The 17242-nt window shown below is 44.8% G+C and overlaps 1 protein-coding gene across 1 annotated transcript in view; it reads right to left on the bottom strand.

The window, feature by feature from the left end:
- Window positions 1-1867: 1867 nt before the first annotated feature.
- The window catches only part of f9a (coagulation factor IXa), a 37166-nt gene continuing 21791 nt past the window's right edge, over window positions 1868-17242 (bottom strand). The window contains exons 5-8 of the mRNA XM_063061168.1: window positions 15839-15973; window positions 10037-10296; window positions 5577-5697; window positions 1868-2692 (exon numbers count right to left, since the gene is read on the bottom strand). Of these exons, the coding sequence (XP_062917238.1) occupies window positions 2145-2692; window positions 5577-5697; window positions 10037-10296; window positions 15839-15973 (1064 nt within the window). The 3' untranslated portion in view covers window positions 1868-2144. The remainder of the gene's footprint in view (window positions 2693-5576; window positions 5698-10036; window positions 10297-15838; window positions 15974-17242) is intronic.

The raw sequence follows: 17242 nt of genomic DNA on the forward strand, positions 1-17242 counted from the left end.
ACCACATAGTCATAGTAAGATTTATAAAGTGTAATCATTTAATCGCTAACAACACAAGTTCCCACCCTACACAAAATGCTGGAGGAACTCAGCAAGCATCCAAGGAGGGGAATAAACAGTTGTCATTTTGGGCTGAGACCTTTCATCAAGACTGGAGAGAAAGGAGGCAGAAACCAGGTTAAGAAAGTGGGGGAAGGAAAGGACGGGATCTTTCAACCCACCGAGTCCCTGCCTTCCGTCAAACACCCGTTTAATACTAACCCTGCCCTAACTCAGTTTAATCCTCGCTCTGGCCAGGAACAAGGAATAAACTGAGATCCACCCCAATTTGTCTAACGGAACAACAAGTCCACAATGAATGCCCTCACTAGTTTCTAGTATTCACTCACCTCTGTCCCTTTATCCCCTCATCCTACTGGCGTCATCAGCCCTCATGCCTTCTCAATCTGCCCACCACCCATGCATTCCTCCCTCTGGTTCCCCAACTCCCTTCCAGTATGGTCCACTGTCCTCTCCTATCAGGTTCCATTATCCTCAGCCCTTTGTCACTTCCACAAATTACCTCCAAGCTTCTGACATTATTCCCACTCTCCCTCACTCCCTCCTGTCTATCATTCCCCCTCACCTGGATTCACCAGGCCATAGACTGCTTAATTCATGCTGACACAACTGTATTTCTATGTTATATTGACTGCCCTGTTGTACATGATATTTGTTATAAATTACTATAAATTGCACATTTAGATGGAGACGTAATGTAAAGATTTTTACTCCTCATGTATATGAAGGATGTAAGAAATAAAGTCAATTCAATTCAAAAACCTAATACCTGCCAGCTTTTACTCCACCCTTTCCCCATCTCCCATCCTTTTCATTATGGCTATTGCCCCTCTTTCTTAGGAGTTCAGCTGATGGATCTTCAAACAAAACATCATACATCGATTTCCCTCCACCGATGCTGCCTGACCTGCTGAGTTCCTCCGGCAATATGTGTGCTCGAGATTGCCACATCTATTGTCTCGCTCTTTCTCTCTCTCATGTCTTCATTTTTTTCTCCACACAATACTATCAACAACAATACACCCTCCTGCCCCTACCACGGTCTACGCAACATCATCAGACAGAGGAGCAAAACTAGACCATTCAGCCCATGAAATCTGCTCTGGCATTCCCATCATGGCTGATTTAGCATCTTTCTCAACCACACCTGATTAGTAAGGGTATCAAAGATTGCTGGCTTTCTCCCCAAAACCTTGACACCCTAATCAAGAACCCATCAACCTCCACTTAAATATGCCCAGTGGACTTGTCATTCACAGCCGTCTGTGGCAATGAATTCCACAGATTCACCATCACCCTCTGCTAAAGAAATGCCTCCCCTTCTCTGTTCTAAATGCATGCCCCTCTATTCTGAGGCTGCTCCCTCTGGTCCTAGACTCTCCCACCACAGGAAATGTATTCTCCACATCCATTCTGTCTAGGCCTTTAAATATTTGGTAGGTTTCAATGAGATCTCCCTGCCCCCAATCTTCTAAACTCCAGTGAGTACGGGACCAGAGCAATCAACTGCTTCTCAACTACCAGGATCGTTCTTGTGAACTTCCTCTGAGCCCCCTCGCAAATACCTGCCATGGGAAATTACTGGTGTTGCATTAATCTACTTATCTGTGCATTTTTGCAATGTAGCAGGAAACCAGAACACTTGGAGGGAACCCGCAAGCTCACAGGGAGAGCATGCAAACTCCACCGACAGCGATGGAACCTGGGTCCCTGAGGCTGTGAAACAGGGAATTGAGCATGCTGGTCTGAAATTGGGAATAGTGAGGGTTTCCTACAGAATTACAAACGAGCATCAGCACAATAGGGGTTATGCGGACATAGATTCATTTTATTATCAAAATCTTGTCCACTACAAGAGCTTGGCACAGCTTTGTACAAATCAAACAAATCCAGCTCCAAAGACTGAGTAATAATTACTTGCAAGCAGCTCCAGAGATTATTGATATTATTTCATGCCAAGCCACAGAATCAGCACTGGCAAGAATCCATTTTGTTTTTGATTTTGGATATTAGAAAATATTCCATCTGTAAAACTTCTCATAACTGCATGCCAAGCATGCATTATCGCTGCTTCTTGCCGTGAATCAAAGTCCCGTTTGATTTTTAATCCAGGTGTAATACTTGGAGACTCTGGTGTAGAAGCCATATCTGCCAGCCACCGCACAGCCGTCTCCCCAGCTGACGACACCGGTCAGGAACCAAGTGTTCTTGTAGCTAGTGACGTGAGGACTCCCGCTGTCTCCCTGACAGGCATCCTTGCTTCCGTCCGACATGCCAGCGCAGAACATATTCCCAGTGACACTGAACTTGCTGGATTGCTTGCAGGTACTACGGTCGACGTATGGGATGCTGATTTGCTGGAGGACCTGTGGGGTGTCCCCCAGCATGTACAGCCTTCCCCAGCCACTGACTGTCCCGTACGGTTGCATCATCAACACCTTTTCGGCAAAGGACTTCTCTGGCAGGCAAATGGGAATGACAAAGGGGGTAAACGTGATGGGGGTCTTCAGCAGGATCAGGGCAATGTCGTGGTTGTACCGACTTCGGCTGGAGTTGTATTTGGGATAGAGAATCACACTTTTCACCTCATGGTACTCCTCAGTGTCTTCATGTTTGCGAATATTATGCTCCCCTGTGGCAAAGTAACAAGGGTTGGAGAGAGCACAGTCAGAAAGCATCGAGAGAGAGAATGTCTGTAACCCACTCCACCCCCCTCCCACCAGTTTGCACATCTACATGGAGCACTGTCACAAGAGAGCAGCATCCATTATCAGGGATCCCCAAAACCCAGGCCGCGCTTTCTTCCCACTACTGCCATCAGAAAGCTCAGGTTTCACATCACCAGGTTCAGGAGCAGCAGGCTCCTGAACCAGCATGGATAACTTCAATTACCTCAACTCTGAACTGATTCCACAACCTATGGACTCATTCTCAATGACTCTACAACTCGTGTTTACAATATTATTGATAAAGCCTTTAGCCAATGTGTCTGTCCGCCTCTGTATCGTATTGCCCGGGTATATCCACCTGACCAGACAGATCCGAGGGAGGTGGGGACACTGTTGGCAGCAACAATGAAAGAACCCTAGGCATTCTGAACATTGCTCTTGACTTCATGCACTTACGTTTGTTGTCCGAGAGAACGAGGCTGTAAAGCTGAGGCTTTAGAAGGCATTGGTCAAACTGCACTTAGGAATTGAGAGCAGTTTTGGGCCACTTATCGAAGAAAGGATGTGCTGGCATTGGAGAGGCTAATGAGAGTGATCCCATGGAATAAAAGGATTAACATTTGGAGAGTGTTTGATGGCTGCAGGCTTGTAGTCATTGGAGTTTAGAAAAATGAGAGGGAATCTCATTGAAACCTATTGAATATTGAGAGGCCTGGATGGAATAGATGCACAGAGGATGTTTGCTGTAGTGGGTGAGTCTAGGACCAGAGGGCATGGACTCAGAATAGAGGGACATCCATTTGGAACACAGATGTGGAGGAATTTCTTTAGCCAGAGAGTGGTGAATCTGTGGAATTCATTGTCACAGAATGCTGTGCAGACAAAGTCACTGGGTATATTTAAAGCAAAGGTTGATAGGTGTATTTATTTATTTATTACTGATCTTAGCAATGTAGTGTGGAATAGGCCTTCTGGCCCTTCGAGCCGTGCGGCCCCAGCAGCCCTAATTTAACCTTAACTTAGTGACGGACAACTTACAATGAGTAATTAAGCTAGGCGGTATGCCTTTAGACTATGGATGGAAAAAACAGAGCGCCCAAAGAAAACCTACGCATTCAACGTACAGATTCCATACAGAACGGCTGTAGAGTTGAACTAGGAACTCCAGAATACCCCAAGGTGTAATAGCATTGAGGAAATTACCAGTAGGCTAGACAAGGGAGATGCAGTGGATGTTGTATATTTGGATTTTCAGAAGGCCTTTGACAAGGTGCCACACATGAGGCTACATGGAATTACGGGAAAGTTACATACGTGGATAGAGCGTTGGCTGATTGGCAGGAAACAGAGCGTGGGAATAAAGGGATCCTATTCTGGTTGGCTGCCGGTTACCAGTGGTGTTCCACAGGGGTCCGTGTTGGGGCCGCCTCTTTTTACATTGTACATCAATGATTTGGATTATGGAATAGATGGCTTTGTGGCTAAGTTTGCTGACGATATGAAGATAGTTGGAGGGGCCGGTAGTGCTGAGGAAAGAGAGATTCTGCAGAGAGACTTGGATAGATTGGAAGACTGGGCAGAGAAGTGGCAAATGAAATACAATGTTGGAAAGTGTATGGTTATGCACTTTGGCAGAAGAAATAAACGGGCAGACTATTATTTAAATGGGGAAAGAATTCGAAGTTCTGAGATGCAACGGGACTTGGGAGTCCTTGTGCAGGATACCCTTAAAGTTAACCTCCAGGTTGAGTCGGTGGTGAAGAAGGCGAATGCAATGTTGGCATTCATTTCTAGAGGAATAGAGTATAGGAGCAGGGATGTGATGTTGAGGCTCTATAAGGCGCTGGTGAGACCTCACTTGGAGTACTGTGGGCAGTTTTGGGCTCCATATTTAAGAAAGGATGTGCTGACGTTGGAGAGGGTACAGAGAAGATTCACCAGAATGATTCCGGGAGTGAGAAGGTTAACATATGAGGAACGTTTGTCCGCTCTTGGACTGTATTCCTTGGAGTTTAGAAGAATGAGGGGAGACCTCATAGAAACATTTTGAATGTTGAAGGGCATGGACAGAGTGGATGTGGCAAAGTTGTTTCCCATGGTGGGGGAGTCTAGTACGAGGGGGCATCACTTAAGGATTGAAGGGCGCCCATTCAGAACAGAGATGCAAAGAAATTTTTTTAGCCAGAGGGTGGTGAATCTATGGAATTTGTTGCCACGGGTGGCAGTGGAGGCCAAGTCATCGGGTGTGTTTAAGGCAGAGATTGATAGGTATCTGAGTAGCCAGGGCATCAAAGGTTATGGTGAGAAGGCAGGGGTGTGGGACTAAATGGGAGAATGGATTAGCTCATGATAAAATGGCGGAGCAGACTCAATAGGCCAAATGGCCGACTTCTGCTCCTTTGTCTTATGGTAGTAACCGTTATGCTACCATGGCACCCAGTTCTTGATTAATAATAGGGGTCAGAGTTTATGGGGAGAAGCCAGGAGAATGGGGCTGAGAGGGATAATGACTGAAGGGCAGCTCAGTAGCATAGCAGTGCTAGTGACCTGGTCCATTTCCTGGAAGGAGTTTGTACGTTCCCCAGTGGCTGCATGGGTTTCCTGCGGGTGCTCAGTTTCCTCGCACTCCAAAGGCATACAGGTTAGTAAGTTAATTGGTCACAAGAGTGCAATATGCTACGTTGGCTCTCTGGGCCGGAAGGGCCTGTTACTACACTGTACCTCTTAACAAATTAATAAAGTCAGCCATGATGAAATGGCAGAGCAGACTCGATCAGCCAAATTGCCGAATTCTGCTCCTATGTATTATGGCCAAATAACAGGAGCATGTGGTGAACTAATACTCACCCACAACAACCCTGAACTCAACAGGGTGAACAAAGCAGTGAGCTGCTGAGATGACCCACTTTTTATTCAGAATGGTTCCGCCACAGAACGGTTCATTTTTCTCATCGTTCAGCAGCATGGCCTGAGACCAGAAGCAGGGATATGTTACATACCACAGACAGCAACAGAGTGTCTAAGTTACAAAAGAGCCTCGGGCTAAAGGCTGGGAGTCATGGCCACAGGCCACACAACACTGAGGGACCACACCCGGCCTAACAGTCTCTCAAACACTTCACTGTATGAAGAGGAAACACAAGCAGTTTGGCGCTTTGTGGGAAAATTTATCGAAATGATATAATTTAGAGAAAATTATACTTACACAGGATAGCGGAGGAAATTCCAGCAGAGCCCAGGATAAAGAGGGAAATCCAGTAGTGAAGATAGGGGGACGGGGATTCTGAAGTCCAAGTCCTAGGATAGGGAGGGAACGCCAGACTGAGAGACCCAGGATAGGGAGGGAATTCCAGACCATGAGTCCCAGGATAGGAAGGGAATTCCAGAGGGTGGAATTAATGGATTAATTTTGAAGTAACAGCTGGCATCCACCTTACTTATATGCATTGATTTTCAACACTTCCATCATGTCTCCTCCCATTCTACGTCTACTTAGGCTAAGACATTCTAATTCTGTTGATCTTTCTTCATAGCTCATACCCTGCAGACCTGGAATGAGTCTTGTCACCCTTCTCTGAACTCTCTCCAGGCCTTCACATCCCTCACAAAATATGGAGAGCAAAATTGTACACAGTGCTCACTGTGTGGCCTCACAAGCACATTATACAGCTTAAGGGGAACGTCTCCAGATGTCAAGTCCACTGAGTACATGAGCCCAACATTCTATTAGCCTTCCTAATCACTTCTGTGTATTGTCTAGATGTTGATAGTGATGAGTTTACCAGGATGTCCAAATCCTTCTCATACAGAGCACTTTCTGACTCAAGACACCCGTTGTATATTTATACCAAAAATTTCTACTTCCTATATGTAATACTTTACATTTACTTACATTAAATTTCATCTGCCCACATCTGGATTTTGCTTAGATCTAACTGTATTGATTCTGCCACCTGAATGTTATCAGCCCGTCCCCCTAATTTTGTGTCACCAGCAAATTTTACGAGTTTATATGTTATCTGCTTATCCAAATCATTATTGTAAATTAAAAACAGCAGCACACCCAAATCTGATTCCTGTGGAACTTCACTTTTAACACGTTGCTTGTTGCAGAATATCAAATCTAGACAGGCCTCCCCTTTTGTTGGTATATTAACAGACTGGGTCAAAAAACAATCATTCAATGAACTCACTTAACTTTAATCCATTAGTCACTGGGTACTCACACTCAACGTTTGGGAATTTAGTCACCCATAACTATAACATCACCCTCAGATTTGATTTTTTCAATATTCTGAAGAGTTATTTATTAAAATCACTATCAGCATTAGGAAGTCTCTAATGTAAACCCAATGTTATTCTCATCCAGATACCTTCACCAAGTCTAGATTCATCTCCTATCATAAGCAGCCTCATGTTTAAATTCTCTCTTAAGTATACGGCTACTCCTCCATCTTTATGACCTTACCTATCTTTCTGAAGTAAAGTATATCCTTTAATATTATATTCATCACCACTGTTTGAGGTCCCCCAGGATTCAGTTATTGTTATTATATCATACTTATACACACTTCCATATAATTCCAACTTGTTTATTTTATTCTTGTACTGCTGAAGGGTTTCGGCCTGAAACGTCAACTGTACTTTTTTCCCAAAGATGATGCCTGGCCTGCTGAGTTCCTCCAGCTTTTTGTGTGTGTTGCTCAGATTTCCAGCATCTGCAGATTTTCTCTCATCTGTTATTTTATTCTTAATACTACTTGCATTTATACTTTATAGTCGCCAAACAATTGATACTAGAACGTACAATCATCACAGCGATATTTGATTGTGCGCTTTCCGCTCCCTGGATTACGAATATTAAATATTAAAAACACTAAAAATAGTAAAAAATTAGCAAATATTAAAAATTTAAATTATAAATCGTAAATAGAAAATAGAAAAATGGAAAGTAAGGTCATACAAAAAAACTGAGAGGCAGGTCCGGATATTTGGAGGGTATGGCCCAGATCCGGGTCAGGATCCGTTCAGCAGTCTTATCACAGTTGGAAAGAAGCTGTTCCCAAATCTGGCCGTACGAGTCCTGAAACTCCTCCCGGAGGGAAGAGGGACGAAAAATGTGTTGGCTGGGTGGGTCGCGTCCTTGATTATCCTGGCAGCACTGCTCCGACAGCGTGCGGTGTAAAGTGAGTCCAAGGACGGAAGATTGGTTTGTGTGATGTGCTGCGCTGTGTTCACGATCTTCTGCAGCTTCTTTCAGTCTTGGACAGGACAACTTCCATACCAGGTTGTGATACACCCTAGAAGAATGTTTTCTACGGTGCATCTATAAAAATTAGTGAGGGTTTTAGGGGACAGGCCAAATTTCTTTAGTTTTCTCAGGAAATAAAGGATCTGGTGGGCCTTCTTGGCAGTGAACTCTGCTTGGTTGGACCAAGTCAGGTCATTTGTGATATTGACCCCTTATACAAGCCATCCCTAGTCTATTATTTAAAAATGCAAACACGAGGAAATCTGCAGATGCTGAAATTTCAAGCAACACACATAAAAAATGCAGCAGGCCGGGCAGCATCGATAGAAACGTGGACTGTACCTCTTCCTCTAGATGCTGCCTGGCCTGCTGTGTTCACCGGCAACTTTGATGCAATTTGCTTAGTCTATTAGTGATATTTTTCATCCTATTCCAACCCATTTTGATATTTTTGAGCCCCATAATCTGCTTATGTCCTAATATGTTATTCTTCACTATGGTGTTCAAACAGCTGAACCTGGCCAGTTCTAAGTTCCCCCCCACCCCCAGCCATTCCCTAGTTTAAACAGTCCTCAACTAACTGAAGCATTCGCCCGCCCAGTACATTATTGCCCCTCCAGTTCAAATACAACTTTGTCCTGGCGGTACAGGTTCCATCTGCCACAAAAGGTGCCCCAATGACCCATAACCCTATGCTCCTCTAACCTACACCATGATTTGAGCCACACATTAAATCTTCTAATCTCCTCCATTTTACCTGGACTGGCACGTGATACAGGGAGGTCTCCTGGTAGTTAACACACCGTATGAGAGTCCTTGTCAGTACACACCTGATTCTCGCAGGTAATTAAGCCCCCTACTCTGGGGTTGATGTCACCAGGCAGTGTACACTTCTTACCCTGTGCTTCCTTCCAGCTGTCACACACCTGTCTCTCTCTTTCTGGTTTGGAGTCTCAACCCGTAGCTCCCTTGGGGTGCACAACATCTCCCTAAAGGACATCTGGAGCACTTCTGCAAATTCTCTACAACATCGCATGAGAGCTACCTGCTCCTCAAGTTCAGCCACCTTGTTCCCGAGGTGTTGGACTGGATGACATTTCTCACACATGAACTCTCCAGGGTGCAAGTTTCTCCGGATCCAAACATAAGGCAAAACTGACAGAGGGAGGGAGTGCCAGAGTTTGAGGTCCAGCATGGGGAGGGGATTCCAGACGGTGACACTCAGGATAGGCTGGGAATCTCAATGTGTGAGACCCAGGAAAGGTAGGGAATTCCAGAGCGCGAGAACCAGGATAGGGAGGGAATTCCAATGCATGTGACCCAAGAGTGAGGCCCAGGATATGGAGGGAATTCCAGATGGTGAGGCCCAGGATAGGGAAGGAATTCCAATGCGTGTGACCCAAGATAGGGAACAATTTCCAGATGGTGAGGCCCAGGATAGGGAAGGAATTCCAATGCGTGTGACCCAAGATAGGGAACAATTTTTAGATGTTGAAGCCCAGGATATGGAGGGAATTCCAGATGGTGAAGCCCAGGATAGGGAGGGAATTCCAGAGGGTGAGACCCAGGATAGGGAGGGAACTCCAGAGGGTGAGACCCAGGATAGGGAACTCCAGATGTTGAGACCCAGGATAGGGTGGGAATTCCAAATGTCAGGCCCAGGATAGGGAAGATTACAGAGGGTGAGACTCAGGATAGGGAGGGAATTTCAATGTGTAAGACCCAGGATAGGTAGGGAATTCCAGAGGGTGACCCAGGATAGGGAGGGAATTCCAGGGGGTGACACCCAGGATATGGAAGTAGCTCCAGAGGGTGAGACCTAGGTTGTTGAAATTATGTTTAATCAAAATGAATGGTGACAATGATTGTTTGCTTGTTAAATGTGTCCTATCTTATACTTAGGATCAATCAACTTCATGGGAACAGATTGCTCTATGGGAGTTTCCTATCTTTAATGCAGTTGTCTGCAGTCCAAACAATGGTTTCATTCAGCTTCAAGACTGCCTGAGTGTGTCCAACAGATATACAAGTGTGCCTTTAGAAGGGAAGGCCATACCTGCCAGGGACACTGTCCTTTCACACACTCCTCACCACCCACAATTCTGGTGTGGTCGCCCGCTGCCCTTGTGATGGTGGTGTAGTTAAAGGCCTCAGTGATGTTTCTGGAATTGTGAGCAGTTGTGGCGTTAGATGAACGAGGCTTGACTGTAACAGTACTGAAATGTGAGTCTGGTACGCTGGTGTTCCTTGGTCTAAAGGTGTTATCAAGTGACCGCACCACATTGATTTCTGCGATTTTTCCACAAGGGTGGGGCACTGTCAAAACAGAACTCAGAGATTAATAAACACAAGATGTCTTACTTTCTGCAGCTACCCTTTTCCTTTCTCTTTCTCCTCCAGACAATCCAGAAATCAGAGGGGCAAAAGGACTTGGGAGCTGTAGTTCAGAATTCCCTGAAGGTTAATTTTCAGGTTAAGATGGTAATAAGGCAGGCAAGTGCAATGTTAACATTCATTTCCAGAATATAAAAGCAAGGATGTAATGCTGAGACTGTAAAAGGAATTGGCCAGACCACATTTGGAGCATTGTGAGCAATTTTGAGCTGCATATCTAAGGAAGGATGAGGGTCCAGAGGTTAATGATCTTGGGAATGAGAGGGTTAACATCCGAGGAGCATTTGTACTCACGGGGGGGGGGGGTGGGGGGGATCACATTGAATCTGACTGGATATTGAAAGGATTGAAGAAAGTGGATGTGCAGAGGATGTTTCCAATAGTGGGAGATTTGTGGACAAGAGGACACAGCCTCAGAATAGAAGGATGTCTCTTTGGAACAGAGGTGATGAGGAATTTCTTTAGCCAGAGGGTGGTGAATCTGGAATTCACTGCCACAGATGGCTGCGGAGGCCAAGTCATTGGGTATATTTAAAGTGGAAGTTGTAGGTCTTGATTTTGATCAGTGTGTGCTCTTAACTAGTCAGAGTGTCAGAGGTTATGGGGAGAAGGCAGGAGAATGGGGTTGAAAGGGATAATAAATCAGTCACTATGGAATTTTGGAGCAAACTCATTGGGCAGAATGGCCTAACTCTCCTCCTATATTTTCTATGTCTTCATCTCTCCACTGGTATGAGACCATAGGGTTTTTTAACCATCCCTTTTAAGATTTGGAGACCAGTGATATGAGGCAATAGACAGGCACTGGAGGAACTCAGGTGGCAGCTACGAAGGGAAATGGACCATCGGCCAACGAGATTTACCCACTTCGCCCACATCGTCAAACACCTCCTCTAACTTTAAACCACTGCTTTTTTGAGGTCATGCATTCCTTAATTGCATTGAGGAAGCAAATGTGCATAAATCATTGTAATGAAGTTGTAAATTAATATTTTACAACATCACTGCCAGTAATCACTAATTCCATTTCTGTTTTATAAATATGCCTGGCAGTTAAAGCCTCAGGGCATTGTATGGCCCTCTGGTTCACTGTTTCCCACCACAGAGAGTTCACCAAGCCCTGACAAGGTCTGCCATAGAGACATTTTCCTGTGGTCAATCAACACTGCATTGACCAGGGTGCTGGAAGGCAAACAAAACAGGATTGACTTTAAATATTTTTTTAAATTCCTTGTTCATTTTAATATTAAAAATGGAGATAATTTGATTTTATTATGATCATCTTCAAGGCTACTGCTCTTCAACAATAAATGTTTTGTAAAGTCAATATAGAACCCATGTGGAAGGTGATATTGTAGCTGCAAATGGCCAGTGAATCCAATTGGGATTTCAGGAGTAACTCTCTTCCCAGCAGAGTTAAGAGCAAGGAACAGACTCCCAAATGAGACAATGTTCATGCATTCACTGCTATGGTACATCAGCCAGCATAAACAAATACCACCCCCCACCCCCCAGGCATTCTCCAGTCTCTAGGACAGCTTCTACCCCACTGCTATAAGACTATTAAATGGTTCCCTTGTATGATAAAATAGATTATTAACCTCATAATCTACCTCATTATGGCCTTGTACCATTTTAAGAAAAAGAACTCCGGCACAATATAGATCTTTCACCATATTGTGCTGACATTTAGATCTACTCTAAGATCAATCTAACATTTCCCTTCTACACAGCCCTCCATTTTTCTATCATCCATGTGCCTAAGAGTCTCTTAAATGCCCCTTATGTATCTGCCTATACTACCACCCATAGCACGGTTTTCCACACACCCACAACTCGCTGTGTAAAAAAAAACCTACCTCTGACATCCCCCCTATACTTACTTCCATTCACTTTAAAATTTTGCCCCCTGGTATTCGCTATTTTCACCCTGGGACAAAGGTGCAGACTGCGCGCACTGTCAATGCCTCTTCTCATCTTGTACATATCTATCAGGTCACCTCACAGTATCCTTCACAAACAGTCCACCTGCTCTGCTCTTTCTCTGTAATCAGAACACTTTATTCTCAATTCTGTTCTTTTATCTTGTACTACCTGGACACACTGTTGGAATGAAATGGTCTGTATGGATGGGATGCAAGATAATGTTTTATCTACCTCAGCACATGTGACAATAATAAACCAATTCTCCAGTCTCGAGGGCAGTGGGACTCACAAGGTAAAGATTCCCGATGAAAGGTTTTAATCTGAAATGTTGGAATTGGGGCTTTATGTGCTGGAGCTTTTGAGAAGCATCAAGTTAGGTAAGTCACTGGGACCGAATGAGATCTACTGTAGGAAGTGAAGGAGGAGCCTCTAGCCATGAGTACTGGAGGATTGGAGGGATGCAGATGCTGTTCCCTTGTTCAAAAAACGGAGTAGAGATAACCCAGGAAATTATAGACCAGTAAGTCTTACTTCAGTAGTGGGCAAATTGTTGGACAAGATCCTGAGAGGTAAGACATATGAGCATTTGGAGAGACATAACCTGATTAGGAATAGTCAGCAATGCTTTGTCAAGGTCATGCTTTATGCACCTGATTGAATTCTTTGAGGAAGTAACAAAACACATCAATGAAGATAGAGCAGTGAATGCAGTGTATATGGATCTCAGTAAGGCATTTGATAAGGTTCCCCATGCAAGGCTCATTCAGAAAGTAAGGAGGCATGGGATCCAAGGAGACCTAGCTTTGTGGATCCAGAATTGGCTTGCCCACAGAAGTTAAAGAGTGGCTGCAGATGGTTCATATTCTGCATGGAGGTCAGTGACCAGTGGTGTTTTGCAGGGACCTGTTCTGGGATCTCCCCCCACCTTTGTGATTTTTATAAATGACCTGGATGAAGAAGTAGAAGGGCGAGTTAGTAAATTTGCTGATGACACATAGGTTGGGGTGTTGTGGATAGTGTGGAGGGCTGTCAGAGGTTACAGTGGTACATGGGTAAGATGCAGAACCAGGCTGAGAAGTGGCAGATGGAGTTCAACCCGGATAAGTGTGAAGTGCAAACACGAGGAATTCTGCAGATGCTGGAAATTCAAGCAACATTCATCAAAGTTGCTGGTGAACGCAGCAGGCCAGGCAGCATCTCTAGGAAGAGGTGCAGTCAACGTTTCAGGCCGAGACCCTTCGTCAGGTCTAACTGAAAGAAGAGCTAGTAAGAGATTTGAAAGTGGGAGGGGGAGGGGGAGATCCAAAATGATAGGAGAAGACAGGAGGGGGAGGGATGGAGCCAAGAGCTGGACAGGTGATTGGCAAAAGGGATGTGAGAGGATCATGGGACAGGAGGCCCAGGGAGAAAGAAAAGGGGGAGGGGGGAAAGCCAGAGGATGGGCAAGGGGTATCGTCAGATCCGTTATTTACATACACACATTCTTTCTCTCTCTCTCCTTTTTCTCCCTCTGTCCCTCTGACTATACCCCTTGCCCATCCTCTGGGTTTCCCCCCGCCTCCCCCTTTTCCTAGACCAGTGAGTCTTATTTCAGCAGTGGGCAAATTGTTGGACAACATCCTGAGAGGTAAGACATATGAGCATTTGGAGAGACATAATCTGATTAAGAATAGTCAGCAATGCTTTGTCAAGAGAGAGTGCAGAGGAGATTTACAAGGATGTTACCTGGATCAGAAAGCATGCCATATGAGAATAGGTTGAGTGAACTTAACCTTTTCTCCTTGGAGTGATGGAGGATGAGAAGTGACCTGACAGAGGTGTATAAGATGATGAGAGGCATTGATCGTGTGGATAGCCAAAGGCATTTTTTCAGTACTGAAATGGCTAACACGAAGGGGCATAGTTTTAAGGTTCTTGGAAGTAGGTGCAGAGGGGATGTCAGGGGTAAGTTTTTCACGCAGCGACTGGTGGGTGCGTGGAATGCACTGCCAGCAACGGTAGTAGAGGTGGATACAATAGGGTCTTTTAAGAGCCTCTTAGATAGGTGCATGGAGCTTAGAAAAATCAAGGGCTTAATGGTAGGGAAATTCTAGGCAGTTTCTAGAGTAGGTTGCATGGTCGGCACAACATTGTGGGCCAAAGGGCTTGTAACGTGCTGTAGATTTCTATGTTCTATGTTGACAAATCTTTTCTTCCCTCAGATGTGGTTTAAGCAAATGAATTCCTCCAGCATTGTATGTGTAGCTCCAGATTTCTGCATCTGCCATCTCCTGTGTCCCCAGGGAGAGACTTAAATCAGGTTAGGACAAAAAGATCATGGATGAGGGGGGGTACAGTTCCCTGAACTCCAAGCCTGGACTCGGAAAGACTACAATACCAATTTGGAGTACTGTCTGCAGTTCCGGTCACCTACCTACAGGAAAGGTATCAATAAGATTGAGAGAGAACAGAGAAAATTTACAAGGATGCTGCTGGGACTGGAGGACTGGAGTTATAAAGAAAGGTTGAATAGGTTAGGACTTTATTCCGTCGAGCATAGGAGAATGAGGGGAGATTTATACTTTATACTTTATTGTCGCCAAACAATTGGTACTAGAATGTACAATCATCACAGCGATATTTGATTCTGCGCTTCACACTCCCTGGATTACAAATATTAAATACTAAAAATATTAAAAATAGTTAAAGCAAGTAAATATTAAAAATTTAAATTATAAATCATAAATAGAAAATAGAGAAGTAAGGTAGTGCAAAAAAACCGAGAGGCAGGTCCAGATATTTGGAGGGTACGGCCCAGATCCGGGTCAGGATCCGTTCAGCAGTCTTATCACAGTTGGAAAGAAGCTGTTCCCAAATCTGGCCGTACGAGTCTTCCAGCTCCTGAAACTTCTCCCGGAGGGAAGAGGGACGAAAAGTGTGTTGGCTGGGTGGGTCGTGTCCTTGATTATCCTGGCAGCACTGCTCCGACAGCATGCGGTGTAAAGTGAGTCCACAGACGGAAGATTGGTTTGTGTGATGTGCTGCGCTGTGTTCACGATCTTCTGCAGCTTCTTCCGGTCTTGGACAGGACAACTTCCATACCAGGTTGTGATGCACCCTAGGAGAATGCTTTCTATGGTGCATCTATAAAAATTAGTGAGGTTTTTAGTAGAAGTATACAAAATTATGAGGGGTATAGAGAGGGTAAATGGCGGCAGGCTTTTCAGCTGAGGTTGTGTGAGACTAGAACTACAGGTGATGGTCTAAGGGTGAAAGGTGAAATATTTAATGGGAACCTGAGGGGAAAGTTCTTCACTGAAAGAGTGGTGCAATTGTGGAACAAGCGGCCAGTGGAAATGATTGATGCAGGTTTGATAGCAACATTTAAGGGAAGTTCGGATAATTACATGGATGTGAAGGGTAAGGAGAGCTATGGTCTGGGTGCGGACCGCTGGGACGAGGAAGAATAATAGTTTGTCACAAACTAGGTGGACTGAAAGATCTGTTTCTGTGCTCTAACGCTCTGACTCTAAGACAACAGTAAACACGATGGCCTTACCTGCAGGAATACAAGAATGTTGGTCCTCACCAAGTTTGTAGGTCAGAGCGCAAGTACATGTCACACCTTTCTCAGGGTCTTTTTTGCAGTAATGGTGGCATCCTCCGTTAGCCAAATTGCAGAGTTTTAAAGGTTCTGCATAGACACAATAAACGTTCAGCAAACTGCAGCCTTTGTGTGTGGAAATGGGGTCCTTTAACAATCAGATAACATTTCCAAAAAACAAAACTATATGAAATATTATCCTAAAGTGAGATTAACTTTATTTGTCACATTTACTTTGAAACATCAAAACTTACAGTATGTGGCCACTTTATTAGTTACACCTGCTCGTTAATGTGATCTAAGTGTCTTTGACCGTGGAATGATTGTTAGTGCTGGACAGGGTGTTTGGAGTATCTCAGAAACTGCTGATCTCCTGGGATTTTCACACACAACATCCTTTAGAGTTTACAGAGGTTGGCGTAAAAAACAAAAAAAGACATCCAGTGAGCAGCAGTTCTGTGGGTGAAGACACGTTGTTAATGAGAGGTCAAAGGAGAACAACCAGACTGGATCAAGCTGACAGGAAGGTGACTGTAACTCAAGTAACCACACGTTACAACAGTGGTGTGCAGAAAAGCATTTCTGAATGCACAACCTGTGGAATCTTGAAGTGGATGGGCAACAGCAGCAGAAGACCAAGAACATACAGTGGCCACTTTATTGGGTACAGCGGAAGGACTTAGATTAGGAGAATGGACAAGGAAGTGACAATGAAATACAATCTTGGAAAATGCATGGTCATGCACGTTTGCTGTAGAAATAACTGTGCAGATTATTTTCTAAATGGGGAGAAAATCCCAAAATCTGAGATGCAAAGGGACTTGGAAGTCCTCGTGCTGAACACCCTAAAGGTTAACTTGCAGGTTGAGTCTGCGGTGAGGAAGGCAAATGCAATGTTTGCATTCATTTGATATAAAAGCAGGGATGTGATACTGAGGCTTTATAAGGCCCCAGTGAGGCCTCACCTTGAGTATTGTGAACAGTTTTGGGCCCCTCATCTTAGAAAACATGTGCTGGCATTGGTGAGGGTTCAGAGGAGGTACACAAGGATGATTCTGGGAATGAAAGGTGCCCCTCAGCTATTTGGAGTACTTCGCCATGTCTTCAACCTGAGCCTGAGTCTCCAGAGGGTTCCTGTGCTGTGGAAGACGTCCTGCCTCGTCCCTGTGCCAAAGACGTCGCGCCCCAGCGGCCTCAATGACTACAGACCGGTGGCATTGACCTCCCACATCATGAAGACCCTGGAGAGACTTATTCTGGAGCTGCTCCGGCCTATGGTCAGGCCACACTTAGATCCCCTCCAGTTTGCCAACCAGCCCTGACTGGGAGTTGAGGATGCCATTGTCTACCTGTGAACCG

This window comes from Mobula hypostoma, chromosome 10 (assembly GCF_963921235.1).
Source record: "Mobula hypostoma chromosome 10, sMobHyp1.1, whole genome shotgun sequence".
Classification (NCBI taxonomy): Eukaryota; Metazoa; Chordata; class Chondrichthyes; order Myliobatiformes; family Myliobatidae; genus Mobula; species Mobula hypostoma.